The 24,618-nt window shown below is 38.4% G+C and overlaps 1 protein-coding gene across 1 annotated transcript in view; it reads left to right on the plus strand.

Moving 5' to 3' along the window:
* Positions 1-24,618, plus strand: part of LOC149780003 (voltage-dependent calcium channel type A subunit alpha-1-like) — a 384,117-nt gene that overhangs the window by 146,800 nt on the left and 212,699 nt on the right. Inside the window, exon 10 of the mRNA XM_089937395.1 lies at positions 2,737-2,840. Coding sequence (XP_089793521.1) covers positions 2,737-2,840 — 104 coding nt within the window. The remainder of the gene's footprint in view (positions 1-2,736; positions 2,841-24,618) is intronic.

A 24,618-nucleotide genomic window follows, 5' to 3' on the forward strand; every position in this document is an offset into this window, starting at 1 on the left:
CATAGATCTAAAAACTATACATCAGACATAGATCTAACCTTGCTACATCAGACATAGATCTAATTACTGTTAATCAGACATAGATGTAAAAACTCAATATCAGACATAGATCTAATCACTCTACATGAGACAAATATCTAATTACTGTACATCAGACATAGATCTAATCACTCTACATGAGACATAGATCTAATTACTCTACATCAGACATATATCTCATTACTGTACATCAGACATAGATCTAATTACTGTACATTAGATATAGATCGCACCTTACTACACCAGACATAGATCAAATTACTGTACATCAGACATATTTCTGAAAACTCTATATCAGACATTACTCTACATCAGACATACATCTTTAATTCACTCTACATCACACATATATCTAATCACACTACATCAGACTTACATTTAATTACTCTACATTAGACATACATCTAATTACTCTACATCAGACATACATCTAATTACTCTACATCAGACATACCATGCATCTAATTACTCTACATTAGACATACATCTAATTACTCTACATCAGACTTACATTTAATTACTCTACATTAGACTTACATCTAATTACTCTACATTAGACTTACATCTAATCACTCTACATCAGACTTACATCTAATTACTCTACATTAGACTTACATCTAATTACTCTACATTAGACATACATCTCTAATCACTCTACATCAGACTTACATCTAATTACTCTACATTAGACTTACATCTAATTACTCTACATTAGACATCAATCTAATTACTCTAGAGCAGACTTACATCTAATTACTCTACATTAGACTTACATCTAATTACATTAGACATCAATCTAATTACTCTACATTAGACATACATCTAATTACTCTACATTAGACTTACATCTAATCACTCTACATCAGACTTACATCTAATTACTCTACATTAGACTAACATCTAATTACTCTACATTAGACATACATCTCTAATCACTCTACATCAGACTTACATCTAATTACTCTACATTAGACTTACATCTAATTACTCTACATTAGACATCAATCTAATTACTCTGCATCAGACTTACATCTAATTACTCTACATTAGACTTACATCTAATTACATTAGACATCAATCTAATTACTCTACATTAGACATACATCTAATTACTCTCCATTAGACTTACATCTAATCACTCTACATCAGACTTACATCTAATTACTCTACATTAGACTTACATCTAATTACTCTACATTAGACATACATCTCTAATCACTCTACATCAGACTTACATCTAATTACTCTACATTAGACTTACATCTAATTACTCTACATTAGACATCAATCTAATTACTCTAGATCAGACTTACATCTAATTACTCTACATTAGACTTACATCTAATTACATTAGACATCAATCTAATTACTCTACATTAGACATACATCTAATTACTCTACATTAGACTTACATCTAATCACTCTACATCAGACTTACATCTAATTACTCTACATTAGACTTACATCTAATTACTCTACATTAGACATACATCTAATCACTCTACATCAGACTTAGATCTAATTACTCTCCTTTAGACTTACATCTAATTACTCTACATTAGACATCAATCTAATTACTCTACATCAGACTTACATCTAATTACTCTACATTAGACATCAATCTAATTACTCTACATTAGACTTACATCTAATTACTATACATTAGACATCAATCTAATTACTCTACATTAGACATCAATCTAATTACTCTACATTAGACTTACATCTAATTACTCTACATTAGACATCAATCTAATTACTCTACATCAGACTTACATCTAATTACTCTTCATCAGACATATATTTAGTTACTATACATCAGACATTGATCAGATTATGTAAATTTTGTAAAACTATATGATACTTTTAAGTAAATTAGTTTGTTAGATTTGCAAACCTTTCTCTAGGTACTTTTCATGTTTAATACAATAATTAATAATACATTTTGACAATGAAATTCTCTAGGTTTATTCATGTGGCTGCAGTGCAGAAGCTGCTATAGCTATCACTGTCCAGCCATTAATTGCTTGTATAGAAATATAGCACAAAGTATGTCATGAAAATATATATGTATTGTACGACAATATTGCTACCAAAACAAAGCTTTTGACTGTTTTGAAAATTATTCCTCTAAAAATGTTTGATTAAGGCAACTTAATTAAACAGATAAGATTATTAAATGAGAGGTGTATTCCCTTGAAAGTCAGATAAAATGAAACTGGATTAACATGGTTATGCTGTGTTCTATGAATGCATTGTATTTGTATTAATATTAATCATAACTGTGCTTGTAAATCTGATTATAAAATTTTGAAAACATTGAATTTTAAGTTTATTGCAATTTTACTCTATATAAAACTCTATATAAAATTCACTTGAAATCAATTTTCTAAAATTCATATTAATAATCAAATCAAATTGGTATAGAGCAACTATATTAGTAAATATAATGTTTGTCAGAGATGCAGTAAATTAACATTTGTAATAAATATTTCTGGTGAAAAGGCTAAAGGAAATCCTAACCTGGTTATGGACAAATAGGTATCAAGGTCAGATATCATACTAAATCAAAAGGATCAATACAGCTTCTATGCAATGCAATTATATCTGCTAATTACCATTTCAAACTTGTCATGTTTTTCAAAGCATGTACAATCTTACACAATTCCTTATATGTTTTAAAATCTTTTTTTGCAGACAAATGATGCCCAAGGAATTTATTTTAACTGGATATATTTTTATCCACTCATCATCTTAGGGTCATTCTTCATGCTCAATCTAGTCCTTGGAGTTCTTAGTGGGTAAGCTGATTTCTCCATCTTTAACTCATGCTTTCTAAATGCTCAATCTATTCCTTGCAGTTCTTAGTGGGTAAGATGATGTCCCGTCTTTAACTCATGGGAGAGCTCAGGTTTAAATTTTCAACAGTCTCATTGCAACCCTCGCCTTAATTCTTGTATCTCAGATAATCGTGTCTGACATGCAACAATGATTAAGATGAGAATGCTTTACACTTCCATGCAAATCATTGCATTTATGTGTGGCTTCATTTTCAGTGGCTGTTTCATTATGAGTAATGCTCATTGGGATCAAAATTTTCAAGTTAGGACACCTTGTGAAGCTGTTTCATTTAATCCCACTTTTAAAAAATTGTTACAGGCATACACAGTTAGAAATCTTTGTGGATGCATTTACTTTGAGAACAACTATTCATTCTTAACAAAATAGATAACAGTTACCTACGTTCATTGCTCCAGTGGCTATATTATTATTAGTAGTACTATCAGACACTTTAGCATGCACAGCTTACTAAGACATTTTACAGAAAACAGTGACTATAGCAGCCTTCAGTATAATTGATTTTTTATATAGCATGGTCATATAACAGTTCCAAAGTTTTGTAACTTGCCTTGATTGAATTACAAGTCAAAACATATCGCACTGACAAGAGCTGGTCAGAATAACTGACCAATATCTGATAAATCTTGATATAGAGAATAATTGTTCCTATCCATAATTACAGAGCAATGTTTTGTTACCACTTGGAACTATTTGTTTCCTCACTTATGTTTTACCAGGTAACAAGATTAACATGGTCACTGTCAAGGCCCAGTTCTTGTGTGCAGAAATCATGCTAACATATCATAAACAATGGTTAATGATCTTTATTTATCTTGGATGTTCAATGAAAAGGAGAACCAATCAAGAATCATAGGTTGAATAACTTCCTCAAAAAAACTGCTCCTACTATCAGTTCATTGTAGCTTTGCATTTTGATGTCCAAAAATGTAACCATTAGTCCATGAGAAAATACTTTAGTGAAAGTACGTTACCTGCTGGTATTCATTCATCTCTTCAAAGAAGTATGACATTGTAACTGATAGCTATGGCTGTACAGAAAATATGTAATGGCTGTCTAAGTACCAAATACAGCATGGGTGTCCATGTAACATGGCACCAATCCATGCTGCTAATGTGCAGTGAATTATCTGGGTTCTTGGACACTTTTATGCTCAGTGAAAAGCAAGATAAGTTGGATATTCAGTTAGTTTGTGTCTTCAGATGCTCCTTCAGAAACTTGTCAGTAAAACTCTGTTTCACATGCCTATATAACTGTTAAGTTTGACAAGTCAGGATTCATGAAATGTAACCAACATTTGTATTGCTATGGATTGTTAACAAAGATAATAATGATTACTTTAAATAATTTTCATATTTGAAGTTGTATATCACTGTTGCATTTTTGTACATGTATCACTGACTGATAATAAACCATTTTGATTCTTCTTTTATATCATATAACACTTTTATGGTGCTATATAGCCATAAAATCCACAATCAGTCAATCAGCCGTTATATCAGCAGTTGTTCAAATATATGCCTTAAGGCAGTAATTTTACAAAATACATTTTGCATAAATTGCAATACAATTTGGTTCAGTTGATGTTAATGCCTTCACCCCTTTATATTGCCATTCATGACAATTCATATTTGGTATGAATTATTGTGTTAAAAAATATAACCAATGTCCTTGATGATATCATTTCATGGAAAAATTACTTCCATTCCCTGCACACCATCCACCATGTTGTATTATGATTTTTAAGTACATTAACTTTCTTTTTTACATTACTCTCTCATTATAACAATGTCCATGGAAACCCTGGAGTACACTCATTATAACATGAAAACCATGGAGTAGACTCATTATAACACTGTCCATGGAAATCATAGACTCATTATAACTCTGTCTATGGAAACCAGAGCAGACTCATTATATCACTGTCCATGGAAACCCTGGAGTTGACTCACTATAACACTGTCCATGAAAACCATGGAGTAGACCCACCACAACACTGTCCACAGAAATCATAGAATCATTATAACTCTGTCTATGGAAACCAGAGCAGACTCATTATATCACTGTCCATGGAAACCGTAGAGTAGACTGCCTTACGGTTAGGTACACAATGGGCATCATTTCACTACAACCTAATGAAATGGGATCCTTGACATACTCCTCTAGTAACAGGAACTGTATTGTTATGGAGGGATTATAATGGGAGAATGCTTTAGTATTTGCATGTACCTTAGGTTGTACTAACTGTAACTAAAAGACAGGTCAGAATAACCTATTTTTTTATATTCATGAGGTTACTTTTGGTGTCTGTGGATTGCATACCTGTTTAGTGTATTTGGGTACTTAAGGATGAGAGAATTTTAATCACACATTTTAACATTCAGACATTTGCACTAATTTCTCCAGGGGAAAAATTGGCATTATATTGAGTTATTGGTGTCAGAAATTAGCCATTCAGGGCAGATTAATTATTTACGCCTTCCTGAATCATTTTGGCCATCATATAAAGAAGCTGATCCCACACTTTTTTGGTATTTGGAGTGCAATTTACAATAATAGTCAGTAATTATGTTGTCTTTTGTGGCAGTTTGTGGGCATATTATATAAGGTTTCAGTAAATGTGTGAAGTTTGTTAAGATGCAACTGGAATTTTTATATTTTATAGGAGAAATAAAGTAAATGAGCCCTGACAAAAAGAATCCCACCTTTTTTTAAAATAACAGCATATATTCAGCTGCTTTGTGCAATACAACTACATACCGGTACTTTTGAAACCTGATTAAAAGTTTAAATGTATGTTGCGCTTGTAATGAAATCTGCTAAAGATTGGACACGAGAACAAGGAGATCCCAATGTACTTTATTTATCTTCAGCAAGGCTGTGCCAAGATGAGGATTTCTTTGCTTGTTAATTTCTCCTATACTGATCATTTTTCTCACGCATTTGCTTATTCTCTAATCAGAGACATATATCTCTGACCTAATTTTAATGTTTCATAAAATATAAATTGATTTTAAATTTCAACAAGAGTGATACATACCTGCTTAGTTGTTAACATGCAGCTAACATTATCTTTATGGAATTGAAGTCAAACTAATGGTTGTCAGCAATCTGATTAAAATCAGATTTTCTGATAATAAGTATGTGGGAGATGTCAATTTTAATCTGGTAGGGGCTGTAAGTTACACATACATGTATAGCATAATTGTTGATGATGATGCTGTCATATGTATTTATAGCATGAATGCTGATGATGAGGTTGTCAGTTACATTTATAACATTTATTGGCATGATGGTCTGTCATTGCAATAATTATAGCAGCAGAGGGGCTGTACAGACCGAAACCTTTTGCACAATAAACCCCTCCAGGAAACTATTCCTCGATAGAGGGCTTATTTCGACGAAATAAACCCTTCTATTCAGAATACAGGACAAAAAAAAATGTCCCCCGAAAACTCGAAGAGTTTCCAGGGACAAACTCGTTGAGTTTGCACTGACAACTTGGGTTACTTCAATAAATCTGAAACAGTTTCCGTGGCGGGGTCGTTATTGAAAAATCCATGGGTCGGGTCCATCCCCTCTGCTGCTCTGGGAAATGAGTTTCCAAGGAAAAACATTTTTATGTTGCAAATAGTGTATCAAGTCCAATACGGTATCTTGTTCTGGGATCGTGTAAATTTATTGTCACAAATCCGTGAGGTTTTCTTTGAGCATGACTGAAGAAATTTTTAAATTTATTTAAATCCATATCACCACCACACCAGGTTTGATGAATATTTCTCAGTGTATGTGTATCAACTCCATTGAATATCGCAAGAAGATTACAATTATCCCTGATTACTTTAGGAATTTGTGTATAACGCTGAGTAACATAAATCACATCAGTGTTTTTGTGACATCCCCGGGAAAATATTCTTGCGGGATTTTTTTGCTTGTCCAACATAACATCATCATACACTACTAGGTTGTTAATTGATTCATCAAGATCCTCGACGCTGGGGGCTTCTTCGATATCAGTGATAAATTCAACAACATCCTCACCGTCTTTACTCAGCGCGCTTGCACTCTCATTAAAATCTTTTATAACGTTATAGCATCGTTGATCATCTACAGATGGAGCTATCAAATACAGTTTATCCCATTTCATCCACTTCATTATCAAGTTCAGCAACAGCTGTGTTTTACCTGAACCGGATGGCCCAATTATAATCGCGCGGATAGAGTTTGGTAGCACTGAATTATGCTTAACTGGCTCTTTCTTTTTTGTCGCAGAAAAATCTGTAATTTCCATTTGTATATAAAGAATAATAATTATGGATCTATATTGTGTGAAGTGTAAGGCACGAACCCCTACGAATGATCTAACAACCATTACAACAAAAAATAACAGACAAGCACTTTCTGGTAAGTGTACGCGATGTGGCACAAAAAAATTTAGATTTAAAAAAAAAAGCGAGAATTTAGCGGAGGTGACATTGCAGCCAAACTTGGAAAGCTCCCCGGAACTCCCTGGGCAAAGTATCCCGGAGAAAAACATCTCCCAGGATACAATTACTGCGGTCCAGGGACCCGACTAGATATCAGACTTGATGAACAATCTAAACCAAAACCTGGAGAGTATCCGATAAACGCTATCGATGCAGCGTGTCACATACATGATGTTGCTTATCGAAGTAAAGATCTACAAGACAGGCATATCGCGGATGTGAAATTAATTCATGCACTAAGCGCCATAAAAAATAAATCATTTAAGGAGTCACTCGCTAATTGGTTAGTAAGATCAGCGATGAAATCTAAATTAGTATTAGGCGCTGGATAATTAAATAAAAATGCAAGCGATTTATTATTCCCCAATCGGATACTGGAGAGGTAACTCAGCAATTAATAAACTCGCCAACGCGGCATCAGTAACACGCGAGGTTGCCAAAAATTGGCTATCAAAACAAGCAATATGGCAAATCTACTTACCACCACCTCGACAAATCAACTTTGCACATTTTGATGTTAGTGTGCCCAATGAAGTTCATCAGGCTGACATACTATTCCTGCCTCATGATACTGTCCATAGAAAAATATACAAATACGCGCTAACAGTAGTTGATGTTGCCAGTAGATACAAAGAAGCAGAACCGTTAGCGACTAAAACAGCGTCCGAAGTCGCCTCTGCGTTTAAACGAATTTATCAACGAGGACCTCTAAACTGGCCACGATTATTACAAGTTGATCCTGGCAAGGAATTTCAGGGCGCGGTGTCATCACTGACAAAGCAGCATAACGTTACCATACGACGAGGACATACTGAAATTCATCGGGATCAGGCAATTGTTGAGCGATTTAATAGAACACTCGCTGAGAGATTATTCGGATACCAGTACGCGAGGGAATTCATTTACGATACGAGATCTCGTGAATGGGTTGCAAGACTGCCAAACGTGATAGCCGCACTGAATAATGAAATTACCAGAACAACAAACATGAGACCTGTAAATGCAATCACAAAAAAATATATACCCCGCGTCAGTGAACGCGGACAACAGCAACAAAATGTTTCAACGCAGCCAGGGACGCTAGCGTCCCCACTGCTGGGTAATGTCACCGTTAGGTATTTATACGAACCAGGCGAACTAGAAGGAGGAAAAAAAAGAGCAACCGATCCCACATGGAGTGTTACTACACATAAGATATCCAGCATAACCAGATCAACTGGGAGAAACGCAATCTACAGATTAGATTCGACTGCTCCTCAACGCGGATTTAAACGCGAGCAACTTCAGGTGATTCCCGAGGATACACAATTACCACCCCGATCACTAAAGTGATCCGCACTGAAGTGATTCAATCATTTAAATAACTGCAGCAACACCTCTGCGTCGGTTACACTCAAGACAGGTCAACATCACATTTTCACGTGTATGACCGCGACTGCTATCTATTCTATCTACGGTGAATTGCCTTGGGTCGTTTTTCGAATACTGCCACAGCAATAAACAATTACAACTCGCACAGTGATTATTCTGCTGTTGTTGTAATTGTATTACAAATTCAACATCCAAACTTTGTTTGGGATCAAACTCTCTACCATTTTTTTTGTCGCTCTGTTTGTAACCGGCTAATTTCTTTCTTATTGTGTCATCAGCGATTGAGCTGTCGTTGACAACATCATCTAATACAATTCTTCGTAACTGACCTATCCTTCTTACTCTTGACACGGCTAAATAAACTAAATTTGACCACTCGATGCGATCATCAACAATCCAAACTGTTGTATCTGAAATAGTTAGTCCCTGCGAACTGTGGATGGTCATAGCGTATCCTAGCGTCCACGGGGATTTGCTCATTTTCAGTGCCTGTTCAACAGCATCAACATCAACTGTGACAATATCATTTAATACTAAATTCTGTTTCTCCGGACCCGACGCAGTCAGGCGCCCTGGAATATCAACATCAATATTCTGCAATCGCGTATCAGCTGGTCTATAACACAACGGCACTGGCAACATGGGAAATTTCTTCTGATGTAACTGAAATAACCGCTGCTGAAGTGTGTCCCTGACTATCTTTCTACTTGCCACAATTAAATCACCTGGTTTCCACGTTTCCCAAAAGTCGCTCAGCGAAGTCTCTGGAATTATTTCACGCATTATCTCACACTGGACTTTATTGGTTTGTAGCCTGATCAGTGCCTTAAACTCTTTCAGCGTTTCATCGAGTGCTCTAACATCGTTAGTTATTTCCTCATAATAATCTACAAAAGTTTTCAGCCACTCGTGTGGAGATTCACCTGTAAATGGGGGTGGTTGACCATGATCGCCGCACATCACCACTGCGGTATTTTTCTTTAGCAGCCAATCCAGAAACTGTTTTAATGTATCCAACGGCACAGTGTCTATCTCATCCCAGATGATTTTCTCGGGAATATATTTCGTTCCCATTCGTTCAGGTGTCCACGTGCCGCCGCTGTATTTGAAAAAACTGTGATACGTGCACGCGTTAACATCCCGTTGTCTCATCTCCCTGGCAAGTCTGTGTGTGGGTGTTAGCACAATCATGTCAGAGTTTCTAAATAATTCAATCGCTCGAGTTGTTTTACCAGAACCACCAGGACCGTTCAGATAAACTGTTTTGTGTCTTGTAACAGGATCGTGCACCGGCGGCAACAACGAAGTTGCCCCCGACGAAACCATCGAAGATATTTCTGCGCTGCGATACTCATCCTCGATTTCAACATCAGCCGATTTACAATATCCGTGTAACATTTCATTCTTTATTCTCCACGAGCCCCACGATGGATCATCCGATATAACATTATCCAACAGCGCTGAGTGTTTTTTATCAATATAAAATGAATCCGTTGCAACTCTCACTGCGGCAACAGGGAATCTATTGATCATCGACAACAAATTTATGGATACATAAGCCAGCATCGAAGATCTCAAATGTATGTACTGAGATGATTCTCCGTCAATATAACTAAAAACAGTCCCTAGTTTTTCCCGGTTTGACAGAAACACATCTTTGCGGTTACAGAACATGTTGTTCGTGGCTGCATCAGCGACAATAAGATCCAATTCAGTCTTGTCCATGATTAATCGACTGTGATGTTGTTTATGATCATACGCTCCACCTTGAGTGAATTTCCCTATTATTCTTCGTCCTAGATCTTTTGCTGTGCTTTCATCATTTCTGAGTTTGCTTTTAAGTACTTCAGGAGCTTTCTTGATGATAGCGTCGATAGAAGTTTCTGGATATTCTCGTGACCAATCTTCGATGACTTCTTCTAACGTAACCGGCGTTGGAGTTGGCAACCAAACTTCGGTTTGACGACAATAACATATAATCGCTTCGCTGACCGTCAGCGACAACAGTATTCGACTGTCAAGCATGTATCGCAATAACACTATCGGTGCCCATCGCTTCTCAACGAAATGTCTGCCAAACCAAACATAACACACAGGATGTAAATCCTTAGCGAATTTAAACGACGACACACAAGCAAATCCGGTCAAGTCAAAATCGGGTAAAACACCGTTGACAGCTACTCTTGTCATGGTATTGCCAGCGTGGCCAAACCGTTTAAAATATTCGCTGCATTCTCCACGCCCAAGGAAACTTCCTGGATAACACGCCGTCATGTCCACGGATATCATACCACGGTGATCATACTGAGTATTCCACAAACCGCCGTGTCCGTATTCGACACAGCTCTGCTGGATATCAGCAAGAAAACTTTTCGGAGTTGGTCTCCATGAATTTCGTTCCCGGGCTACATGCGCGACAACACCCGGGACAGTAAAACAGTGTGTCAGTAACGTATCAGTGTTGCCAGCATGATATTTTTCTGCGAGTTTTTTCATTTCCTGCTGTAACGCCATTGTTCTGTATATTTCCCCGTTGGGTCTCACAAACTGATCATATTCTCCATCTTCGCTACTTCTGAATAACCACACAGACACTGGATCGGTTTTACTTATCTGATAAATAAAATCAAACATGCTCCCAGAATTGCTTTGCAATTCCGGATAATACTTCACAACACGGTCTTGCGGAAATATCCTAACCGAGTCAGTCCAGGCGTGACTGTTATGATCGATAATAGTTATTGGTGTTCCACGGGAATTGTATTTACACTCATACAATACCTCACCGGTTAACGATGAAACCGTTATAGGAAATTTTAGTAATCGCTCTAGCTCAGCAACATCATTTATTGACGCTCCTTTATCCGCTACTCGTGTCGCCCACGCTGTTATTTTAGTTTGTCTTAGCGGTGTTAGGCCGTTTCCTCGCATTGCATTTTTAAAATGTTCCATTACTCGCTCAGCTACACAATTCAACACCGACACCTTCATCGGTTTGAGTTTATCAACGCGTGGTTTCTTCATCGGATAAATTCCATAAACAACTGCGGTCACAGGATACGCTCTGGCATAATATGGTATATCAATCCCAACAAGTACTCCCGGTTTTGAGTCTTTACTTAACAGAACGGTTTTTCCACGAACGCCTCTGGCATCAAGAACAGGGTCTAGTTTGTCTCTGATAATCCACGTTCCCTCGCCGACTCCAACAATAAATTTTATCTGTACGAAATATCTTCTATCGTCGAGATACCCAATTATGTTACGCGCGATTGTATCGTTCATGGTAGCATCAATGATACGGTCACGAGAAATGCTTTGCATTTCCCGAGAAACGCTCGCGTTTCCGAGGATAATTTTATACGAAGACCACGTGTGTGCGGCACCATCACGACGAAACTCTTCTTTGGCATTCTTGATAACACCAATTACCTCTGCTAACTCTCTTCGTCGTGGATCAGCGGTTAACCGGTCAAGATCGAATCTAGAACCTGATATGGGTTTTATTCTGGATAGTCTTTCAAAACCCATTATTATAATTAAGACAAATATTTAAATAGACAAATATATTATATGATGAACCAATGCAAGTGGATCAAACTAAATTCATCAGCGCCGTGTAGCAAACCCTGCAGAGGCGAATACTGTGGACAACATGCTCAACAGGTCCGCGGTGGGAGTCTAGGACCGATACCGTGTATCAGATGCGGCATTGGAGTACGAGGAAAAACGCAATTATGTTCAGCGTGTGGTGGAAAACGCTATCGAGAACTAAAACGGTATTATGATAAAAAAAATCCAGACTGTGATAACGCTCTCAAATGCGAGCGTGATTACATAAATAAGTTTTCAGACAAATTATGAATTAGACAATGATTTGCTTATAGTATAATGAATCAAGAATTCGTCCGACATCCAACTATTCCAAATTATGAGGCAAACCGAGATGGCATAGTGAGAAACTACAGGCTGAGGAAACAAGTTGGTACAGTTGATAATGCTGGTTATTTAAGATTTACTGTTAGGAAAGGGAGGTATTTATGTCATCGTTTCGTCTATGAGGTTTTTAACGGAGAGATCCCTAAAGGCCTTGTCATTGATCATATTAACGGGAACAGACTTGATAACAGTATTGAAAACCTTCAAGCGATCACTCAGAGCAAGAATACCATACGAGGAAGAGTTAAATGTAAAACAGCTATAAGAAGAGCAGTGAAATCTGTGAATGTTGAGACTCGTGAAGAAATAATATTTCAATCAATGAGCGCAGCCGGTAGGTATTTCGGTATTTGTCCACCTTCTGTACAGCATGTCGCAGATGGGATCTACAAAACAGCATTTTCAAAGAAGCTCAAACAGAAGATTTCATTCTGTTATATAACTCTTATCGTTGACACAAACGACGATAACTCCTCCGAGAGTGTGTAACGCTTTGCAGAGTTGTCGTTGCTGGTCAGAGGATTTGCTCCCCCTAAGAAAGCCACCTTGATAAAATATTTTATCGAGTTCATAACATGTAATCATTTATTTACCGTAGAATATATATTTTTTTACAAACAATATCCTCGTTTTACTGAATATATCCGACTGTTTTGCTCTTCTGTGCTTGTTATATGACCGCGCTTAAGAAAACATACAATTAAAATATTTTAAACAAGTCCCGCCCACTGCTAGAGCGAATTTCCAACTCGCAAGTAACAGTTGGGTTATATACGAAATCGCTCCCTAAGACCTTTGGGTCGATCGAAAGTCAGCACGCGCAAGCAAAACCATAAATTTAATCCGCCAATGGCGGGTGTCTTTTGTGCACCATCCAATGGTCGATTCAATGGATGGTTTTGCTCTGCTGCTGACCGTAGAAAATGACCCACCTGTGTATGTTTGTGTCGTCATAGGATAAGGTCTTAGGATAAGTTAGGATAAGATTACATGTTCATTGTGCCTTTACTTGCTGTCATACTCGAATCAGAGGTTAAAGGTTGTCTGTTCTGTACCGTCTCTTAGGATAAGATTACATGTTCATTGTACCTTTGCTTGCTGTGATACTCGAATCAGAGGTAAAGGTTGTCTGTTCTGTACCGTCTCTTAGGATAAGATTACATGTTCATTGTACCTTTGCTTGCTGTGATACTCGAATCAGAGGTAAAGGTTGTTTGTGTTGTCAAATAAATGTTTGCCGGGCCTGCTAGAGAACTCGATCCTAGAAGCCAGGGCTGTCTCGTCTTGTAAATAAATGTGCCTCTGAGTCACTTGGCAGTCAGAGGGGTCCGTCCTTAGGATAAGTTACGTGTTATATGTTTGTCCTTGTCAATTCACTAAACACGTCTTCTTGAGCCTATAGAACGTTATTTGACGATCTAGAGGCTCTTGCAGGGGATAAAGTGTTTCGTGTTACATGTTGTATTGTCATGTCGGAAGCAGTCCTCGTGGGGTTCTAGAACGTTATTTGACGATCTAGGCCCTTGCAGGGGATAAATGTTTCCGACTGTCTCGTTTTGTTTTGGAAAGCTAGCGTTTCTCATGCAAAGTGTTTCTATTAAAAATATAAAAATATATAATAATATGAATCACGAAAATATAAATACCATACTTGTTGAAATTAAAGAATTACAACAGCGAGGTTTTAATATTTTACTAGACACTGAAACAATTATGTCAGATTTTGAATCCTTGAATGAGCTATCACGCTTGGGGAAGAACAATCTCCCTGCTCGTTATAGGTTCATTAAGGGTTTGCAAGATCGTGTTTACAGATCACTTGCCGGGATAACTGAAAATCAGGTATCTGAATTTATTCCACTGTGCCGTGCAGTTGAGAAGATTCGTCTTGGATTGTCACAAGAGTATGAGACTCGAAAATTAATTAGCACCAGGGTGAGACGGTTAAAAGGTTATATAAAGAATCTAGACACGGAAATGCCTTGCATTTCTGACAAAAATACTAGTGTTTCTGACTACGAGGCCGACAAGGAAGTATAAACCGCATAGCGTGTGACTCACAGCACAAAGTGAAAGTAGAACCTGAGAACGCTAGCGCCCCCCCCCCCCCCGCTTGGAGTGTAAAGCACATTTCCACGGGTAAAAAAAAAAGTGTATTATTTTTTTTGCCCTTGGAAACTCAAAGAGTTTCTCAAGTGAAGGGCGCTTTCAGATTTTCAGGATTTGCTTAAGCGTTTCAACATCAATACAGGAATGAGAATAGTTCATAATCTGTTCTCGTTGACACCAAACTATGATCATATGATTTTGCTGTAGCTCTGTTAATTGTGACGGAGTTAACAAGAAGTCTTCGTCACCATACACGTCAATAACTATTTTAACGGGGAAATACTGTTCTGGGAATGTCTGTATTTGAAATGCGGTTTTTATTGCCTCGTAAAGAATTTGCTTATCATGAATATGAACTCGTGCATGAATGTACTCGGGTTGATACATTATACACAACCGTTTTTTTTTAAATGCGTGCTAGCACTTTCAACGATAACTTATGCTGGTTTTGATAGGGTATTTGCACGATAAAATGACGAAAATGGATCAGTGCAGAAAAAAAAACTATTATAAATATTATGGATCCCTTGACTTAGGACTTCACCAGTAAGTTTATACTAACAGTCTCGTCACGCAGGTCCAACAAATTCCCCCTCTGGTCGGTGAGTTTGAAATTTATCGTTGACAACCACGGGTTATGACACCGTAGATAGACCGGATTGATTGGTTCTTGCACAATCAGAAAACCAGGGGGGTCTCTTGGTGTGAACGTATACAGGATAAACCCCTGTTGTGCCGTCGTAGTATCTGATGCGCTGTAACTGCCATCGATGACGTCACATACAAGATTGACCGCAATAACATCTGTGATATTTACGATCCCGGGTGAGATGTGTCTGCCATCGGATGCTGTACTGTTGTCGTGCTTGAGAATAACAGGTTGTGGTTTTATTCGTTCGTACGCGGCAAGAATATCTTCGAAAGATTGATCGATGAGATCAGAGACTGATTTTCTCAGCTCGGGCACGTTATATCCAGGAAATTTAAAATCTGAAATATCATTCACTTGAATACCATATTTAATTGCAAAATCTGCTCTGGCTATCTGTCTATAATTATCATCGATATAGTCTTTAAGATCCAGTAAAGCCTGAATTATTCTTAGATTTATAGTTTCCATGGCCGATGCGAGTTTGTTTAGTTTTTCTATGGTTGTGATAATATTATCACGCGGACTTGTTAAATCAGAAATATAATCTTGGAAATATACTCGCAGGAGTTGTAGCTGTTGTTTATGTACTAGATTGATCGGAATAAATAATTCAGATTCTATATCATCTAGACGGTAAACACGGAGCTCCTGCCCCCCCCTTAACACGTGGAGCTTCTATACTCCAAGTATCGGGCATTAAAGTACTTTTTCTTGCTAGTAATTGATCTGCAAGGAGTAAATAATAATTGTACTCGAGGTCGTGTAGTGCTTCTTTATAGGTCATAAAATCCGATTTTTCAGGTTTTGGTGGACGAGGTTTAACCTCGGGGGCCTTTGGCCATCCTAATAATGTTCGGATTGAGCTGTTATAAATATCCACGGCGTATCCTGGCGTTGAGATTTCAATGACCGCAGACAGCGTTGGTTCATGAGCTGTTATAGATATTTTGGCTTCCTTGCCGGTGATTCGTTTTATTTGGCGTTGTATCTCATTATTGATTTCTTCGATCTGATAACTCCCAGTGGGAAGTGTAATTGTATTCCAGTCAAGTTCACCCTGTTCGCCGGAGTCGGCTTTGCTTTTCCCGAACACGAATGAATTATTTGGCTGCAGACCACCAAATGATGCCGACCTAACATTGGGCCAGCTGTGATACACACTGAGCTTTGCTAACGCGATTTCACTCACTGGAATTGGAGTTCGAAAATTAATACCGAATTCTGGTGTCGTCGAGGACACTGAGATCATTGTGGTCCTTACCGGTGTTGTGTTTGTGACTATTTGTTGAAGCAGTTCTATTGACATTATTTATTTGTTTAGTTTTCAAATAGTCATTGTACGCATCTGACATTAGTTTGAATTCAGAATCTGATATCGTAGCGTTGCTACTTTGCACGTCTAACGATGATGATATCAGCGATGATAATTTCTGATATGCGGTCGTGGCTGTATTTAATTTTGTCGTGTAATCGTGTAATTTTGTGTTAGCACATGATGATATTTTTTTTGCTATGATGCCGAAAACTCCAGCTGTTGTTGTGGCCGCGGAAACACAGATCGTGGCGGCGACTGCTGCAGTTACCGGAGTGACCGCTGATAGTATTGCTCCGGCAGATGCAACAACGGCAGATACTGAATAAACCATAATATCCAGCACTGTTATGCGGCGCTTGTATTTTTTTACTTTTTGACTAGTTACTTCGATGACAGTTTTTAACTCAGATTGCCACTCACGGACTTGATTGTATCGATATTGTTGAGCATCTGGCGTCGTTGACATTATTGAATTACGCGGTAACCAATTGAGGCGTTGCAGCGACGAATTCCAAACAAAACCAGTAAGATGTTGCTGTTAAACTATCGTCCTCGGCTTCAAGCATAAATGTTTCCTCGGTTCCGCTGTTTAGTATTACAGTGCAAACCCCGGAATACTTATCGGTGGAATGTCTCCAAGGATATGTTGTGAAGATTTCAAATTTAGCGGCTGAAAACACAGACAACCTGTAAACACCGGTGGCTGTTGCTGTATATTTGATAGTGTTATTTTGTCGTGACCATGTTGCGAATCCCGATGATACCGTGAATACGATGTTGGTGATATGCCCCGGAGTAACTCCAGTGGGAACTTTAATCAAACTGGTTTTGTTAACGATATCAGGAATACCCGATACGATATCCTGCTGTGTTTGTTTGATCGTGTTACTGTCGGTCTTTACATCAGCGAGTTTTACATCGACGACTGGAGGAGTCCCAAAGAACTTATCCACGACCTCATCAGTTTTTACGAAGTTTCTTCGAAATCTTGTAAACGCGCCCACGTGAACATCATGCTCTGCACGCAGCGTATTTAGTTTACCGTTGACGATGTCCACGTATTGTTTGTTTGACGCATCCTGGTCGGATTCGGGATTCGCTAACGCGGTTATTTTGTTGCCGCTCATGCTGAGTTCGCCTGTCATCGTGTCACCGGCTTTTTTCACACATTTATCAACACCTTTATCAATACTGTCTTTGATGCTTGCGATTGATATATTCGAGTCCTTGATCCGGCCGCCATCACTAAATGCAACGAAGTTATCCTTGGTAGCTCCAAGAACTCTGCGAATTATATCATTCCACTTAATGTTGCTCGTTCTTAGTTTTCCTTGCCTGTCTTGGAAAATAGCAACTTCATCTGGGTCAACTCCAGCTATATTCAAAAGATTATCGACTTCATCTTTGGTCGCATATTTTGAGAGATCAGCATCTGTGCTTGGTTTACCTCCTCGTGTGAAAGGTCTTCCGTAAATATCCACCATTATTCTTATTGCTGTTTTTCAAATGCTAGCATTTCTCGATGCGGTATATTCATACACTACTTTATGAGGAGGAGTTGCTGGATTTCTTGAGATTGCATCAAGAACATTTAAAACCTCCCTCCCACAAATGGGCGGATCAATTAATGTTTGTGTTGGTAACGTCGACTGCCACACTGGAACATTAGAAAATCTGCTGACATACTTGAGAAACTCAACTGGCGGTGCTAAACCGTACGAATCAAAATAGATAATTCCACGTGGATCGATCGCGTAAGCAACCCAGTGAGTTCCCGGACCATCTTTGTTGTCGAGATTGATAATGCCAGTTTCTGGATTATTCGGTCGTTGCGGTAATTGATCTCGCATAAATACGCCTCTGAAATGTTTTACACGCAATTTTTTAACAGCATCGAGTAAATCAAAATTGCTCAACGGCGTTAGAATTTTTTTGGATACCATGATGGTGGAGTTCCTGGTAGTCTTAGACCGCGTCCCTTTTTTTTCTTGTATCCTTTTCCCGTTGCCTTTTTTAGTGCCATTCCAGCTGCAGTTCCAACTGCACCGAGTGCTGCGGCTTTTGCTACGGCTGGTGCTGCCGCGGCAATCAACGCCGGTATTGCTGCGAGAAGAGGAAATATTCCACCGGTTTTAGTCATGTCCTTGATAGCTGCAGCAGAGAAATCAAGTCGGACACCGGTTTTTGCTGTTAGTGCCTTATTAAAATGTTTAAGCTGAGTATTAGTCAACGACAATTTGTTTGGACCACCAGTAATCTGATCTCGTTTTAGTGTTATTGATGTCCCGCACGTGCTTGCGTTCTTTGATTGCAATTTCTTCGTTTGACCGGAAGTCAAGGTGACATTAACATGACTGTATGACATTATATCCTAAGTTTGATTTTAATTGCGTTACATATTCTCGATTGGAGCGTCGATGACCCTCATTCGTCCGCCAACACCTTCAAGCAGCATTGCTTTATCGGAGAGTATGACAGCAATCGCTCTGTAACCACCAGCAGGAACACCTACACGAGCTCGGAAATGTAGGTCGACAACAGATTGTTTAACCAGATCAAGATGTTCCAGCGAAAAGTAATAAATCGGATATAAACTCATAAAGTCTCGCTGTGATATTTGCAGGCCAGTGTCTACATTAAGGTCGCGCCCCATAAATGACATCAGACGATGATACGCGCGTGCGACACGATGATGTTCGAAATCTATTAATATATCCTCAGATGGCTCCTGATGCCCATTTATTCTCAACGAAACTTCAGAAACTCCAAGTGTATCAAATACCATTGGATTTCTTTCCTGGCTATCTGTTCTAGCACGGTATTGAAATGCAATGAAAATATGTCGTGGTGCTGATACTCCTTGTTGCGATGATATATGCCATGTAAACAACCCACCATTATCACCCTGAATAACGTCTGTGGTTGTTGTTTTCCAGGATAGCAGTGATTTACCGCCCGTGTCCATGAAAGACAACAGTCGTTGTTCTTCGGTGATTGACGGAGACAACACTGGCATCCACAACCACAGTTTAGTTAGTATTACCTGACCAGGGGCAACAGCAGCATCTCGCCAGATAGCGTCATTATCATCAGGTTTTCGCACAAGTACAACTGTGTGTTTGGCACCGAATATGACCTTGTGGACATCTCTGCAGAATCCAAAGATGTGAGACAATGGAATCACACCTGAGAACTCTTCATCTCCACTTAACATCGATCTACGTGTTGCAAAACCCAAATTAAAATTTTCGTTCATCGATGCAACTGCGTCACCGGCATTATTCATTGTTACATTCCTGTTCTCGGGGCTGTCGGTTATATCCTTTGCAAACATCATTGATGGTCCGGCTGATCTGGTGTAATCATCCGAGTATCTCGCCAACCCGAGAATTGTTGTGGCAACGTCGACGTTATCATGAATTGTTTCAATTTCTTTTCCATCTATCATGTAAATAGCGGATTTAAATAACGCCATGATGCCGTTGTTAACAAATCCAACTCGGTCGCCGATTCCGTAGTTAGTGTTATCATTCTTTAAAAGCCTACCTTCAACTTCGATGAAGGCCTCAGCGGGCAAGAAGTATCTACTTGTATCCTGGACCTGTAGTTCAATTCTTCCGCGTTGGTTAGGATCACGTGCTTCATAAGAATAATATTGAAAATCACGTACAGAATCATCTTTAAGTACTGGTTTGGACATATCAAACGCGTCATTGGATTTTCGTGCAAACATTATTATTATTTGTGATGATCTAATTAAAATGTTATCGTCACCGGAAACCACTACCAGCTATCAAATTAGCAGTTACACTATCTTGCAACGCTTTGGAGGTAATTCCTGCTGTTGCGATCTCAGCTAATTTCTGATTTACGGCCTTATTTACTACGCTACTAACATTTGCCGGCATAGCTTCAGTGGATGGTAGTTTTACTGGCACCAACCTCTCGACTGGGTTTTTTTTTCGTATCAGCTGTGCTAGTCGATCCTTGATTGATTGAAATGCTTTCCCGGCAAGACTACCAACAGTGCCAATGGCTTTATCCTTGACAACATCAGCGGCTTTCATCGCGAATTGTTTTGCTAACGGTCCAGCTTTCGGAGCGATTCTTGTGACTAAATCCCTAACAACATCACCGACTCCATCTCCGTAAACAACCTCGTATACTGGTAATCGTGAGTTTACTACTCTGACACTTCTTGGTCTGCGAAAAGAATCGTGTAGTATCATTTTATTTAATTATTGTTTATCTAACTGAATTTGCTAGCAAATTTAATTATTAGTCGCTGTGGTAACCGTCTGCGAGTTCATCAATGAGCCCCCGGTAGATGCTGATATCCATGATGCCACGCTGAAATAGTCTCTGACAGATATCTGCGGCTTCATTTATAATTTCCGGAGAATTGTTTCCGGCACGTCTTCCTCCGATGAGAACTTCCAACCGTGATACATCATCGATGATATTATTAGGGCAGGCAATAAAACCGGATCCTAAACCCTCCCCTGTTGATGGTACAATTCTTGGGGATAAAATGTCTTGAGGCAAACTTTCAGAAGATGTTGTTAAGCTAATTATCGGCGACCTAGTTTGTTTGAATTTTTGGCCCCGCGGACTTCCTTCAGATGCAGCCTCGTATTCACTTAACGGAGTTAGGTCAGGATCTATTGCTCTTCGCCGTGAAGGATATTGTTGTCGTTCTGTGTGTTGCAACGGTGATTTTTCTTCTTGAGGTTGCGATGGTGGAATTTCAAGTTTACGTATAGCATCTACAAGTCTATCGTATTTTGTATCGTCCCTGCTGATTTGTTTTTTATTTTCACGTATACGATACGAATATTTGATAAAATTATCATCTGTCATAGAACCGTGTTCTGGGTTTAAAGACACATCTCTTCTAATCAATCCTAACAGTATTGTCTCAGGTAATTTCTCTTCTGGTACATTTTTAAGAAGTTCAATATAATCCGGCGTAAATCTTTTGGCGGGGTCAGTAATTCTCCCTGTTACTCGCTTACCAGCAGGTACTGACACAACAACTTCATCGGGTGGAGGCGGGGGTTTAAGTCCAGCTGAAATATCCTGTAAAATTTTCCTTTGCTCTATTAAAGCCTCTTTGGTAACAGCTGCGGATTTTTCAGTAGCTTTGGTCACGGGTTTAAATAATTCCTCCGTAGTCTCTGCAAAGCCTTCCCGTGCTTGCTGTCTTAGTTGTAATTTTTGTCTGACACTATCACGGACAGGAAGAAATTTCTGAATTGCTTCGAGACGTTCTCGAGCTAATCTAGTCGTATGTGCTTCTCCAATATTTGCCATTATTTATTTGTCAATGATTTAATTCCGCTAACATAAAAATGTTTTTCCTTGGAAACTCATTTCCCAGAGCAGCAGAGGGGATGGACCCGACCCATGGATTTTTCAATAACGACCCCGCCACGGAAACTGTTTCAGATTTATTGAAGTAACCCAAGTTGTCAGTGCAAACTCAACGAGTTTGTCCCTGGAAACTCTTCGAGTTTTCGGGGGACATTTTTTTTTGTCCTGTATTCTGAATAGAAGGGTTTATTTCGTCGAAATAAGCCCTCTATCGAGGAATAGTTTCCTGGAGGGGTTTATTGTGCAAAAAGTTTCGGTCTGTACAGCCCCTCTGCTGCTATTATGTATGGTGGTAATTAGGTCTTTTTTATTTTACACTGGTGGATATGGCTAATTTCAGTTCCCTATCATATAATAACCTATATTTTCCCTGCATGCATCATGATGCACATATTAATGTTATGCAGCGTGCTTCTCCTGAAAATATTTGACTAAATATGCATAGCCTCATTGTGTAATTTATGATGGCAGTGCTTTTAGCTTGTCATAATTATTCTCTTTTTTTGGAATATAACTTTTTAAATCGATCTTTTAGTTGAATGTGATTATAACATTCACTCATTCTTCCACACCATTTCTTCATTTATTTCACCAAATGTGCCACACAGCCACAGAAGCAGAATCAATAGTATCTGGAGGAATATCACTCCTTGTATGCCTTTTCGTACTGAAAGCAGCAATAGCAATGCTATGATTGATTAATTACCTGTGTCTATTGCTAGTCATAAATATCTTAGAACCATAGAAATCTCCATGATTAGGATGCCATGTAGCTTAAAATAGGGTAATTTGAAGACCATTTGATTGTCTATGTTTATTTTTATTTGAGGTGAACAGAATTACATACAAACCTGATCTGTCAGTTTTTGTCATGATAAAATGGGGTTTCTGACAATACCCTGACAAGGAACAGATATCACACTGTCATTGCATCAATATCACACTAACATGACATGGATAATTCACTGATAACACACTGACATCAACTGACATGACACTTAGAGTACTCTGACAACAAACAAACATCACACTGCCAATGCATCAATATCACACTGACATGACATGGATAATTTACTGATAACACACTGGCATCAACTGACATGACACTTACAATACTCTGAAAAGAAACAGATATCACACTGCAAATGCATCAATATCACACTAACATAACATGGATAATTCACTGGTAACACACTGACATCAACTGATATTATACTTACAATACCCTGAAAAGTAAATGACATCACACTGAAGATACACTAACATCAGCCTGACAACACACTGATGATAAACTAACATCAGCCTGACAACACACTGATGATAAACTAACATCAGCCTAACAAAAAACTCAAGATACACTAACATCAGCCTGACAACACACTGATGATAAACTAACATCAGCCAGACAATAAACTCAAGATACACTAACATCAGCCTGACAACACACTGAGATCACACTGCCAATACACTGGTAAGAGAAACTCAGTTCCTTGTATAGTGTAGGTTTATGGAAATACACTAATAAATGCTGGAATTACACTGGAATTGAAGAATTCAAATCTAGTACTAAATTGGAGCTAAACTGGATTGACATTGGCAAGTCTCGGTCCATACATTTGATTGATTTTTCCATCTGACAGTATACTGGTGATAATAAAAACTAGCATGGTGTCAGCCTCTTACCAGTATGCTGATAGCTTGATACTCTTACCGGTATGTTGTCAGAGCATCAAACAACACACTATACACTGCTTTAATAATATTGGAAAAACTGATTTCCATATATTGTCAATTTTTGTCAGTGCAATCCTGAAACAAGAATATGCTAAGTGTATTAGCAGTGTCATTTTTTGCCACAAAGTGACAAATATTAGCTTGTAATTACTGACATTTAACAGGGGCCCCGAGTGGCCGAGTGGTCTAAAGCGCTCTCCGTTATGGATCACTGCCATCTCACCTCTGTCTGCGTGGGTTCAAGTCTCGGATTCGGCTAATGTGGGTATGTGAGAAAGCTTGCCAGTAGCTTCTCATGGGTCAGTGGTTCTTTCCAGGGTTTTCCCGGGTTCTTCCTCCACCATTAATACTGGCCGCCATGTATAGCCTATCTTGTGCTGAAAAATGGCGTTAAACCCTACAACAACTGACATTTAACACATGTTTAAGGACCTGGTTACATGATCTAGGATCATATTTGAGTATATAATAAAACTTCACACATATTTCATTTTTGAGACAAGTCTATTTTGATAAAGCTACACTCATTTATCATTGAGACAAGTCAAATTGTGATAAAGCCACACATGTTATTTTCAGACAAGTCAAATGTGATAATAAAGCTACACACATATTTCATTTTGAGACAAGTCGAATGTGATAAGCAACATACATATTTCGTTTTGAGGCAAGTAAAATTTGATAAAGCTACACTCCTATTTCATTTTGAGACAAGATAAAATGGCCACTTAGAATTTGT

The sequence above is a fragment of the Sinohyriopsis cumingii genome, chromosome 16 (assembly GCF_028554795.1).
Source record: "Sinohyriopsis cumingii isolate HCF-2022 chromosome 16, ASM2855479v2, whole genome shotgun sequence".
Taxonomy (NCBI): domain Eukaryota; kingdom Metazoa; phylum Mollusca; class Bivalvia; order Unionida; family Unionidae; genus Sinohyriopsis; species Sinohyriopsis cumingii.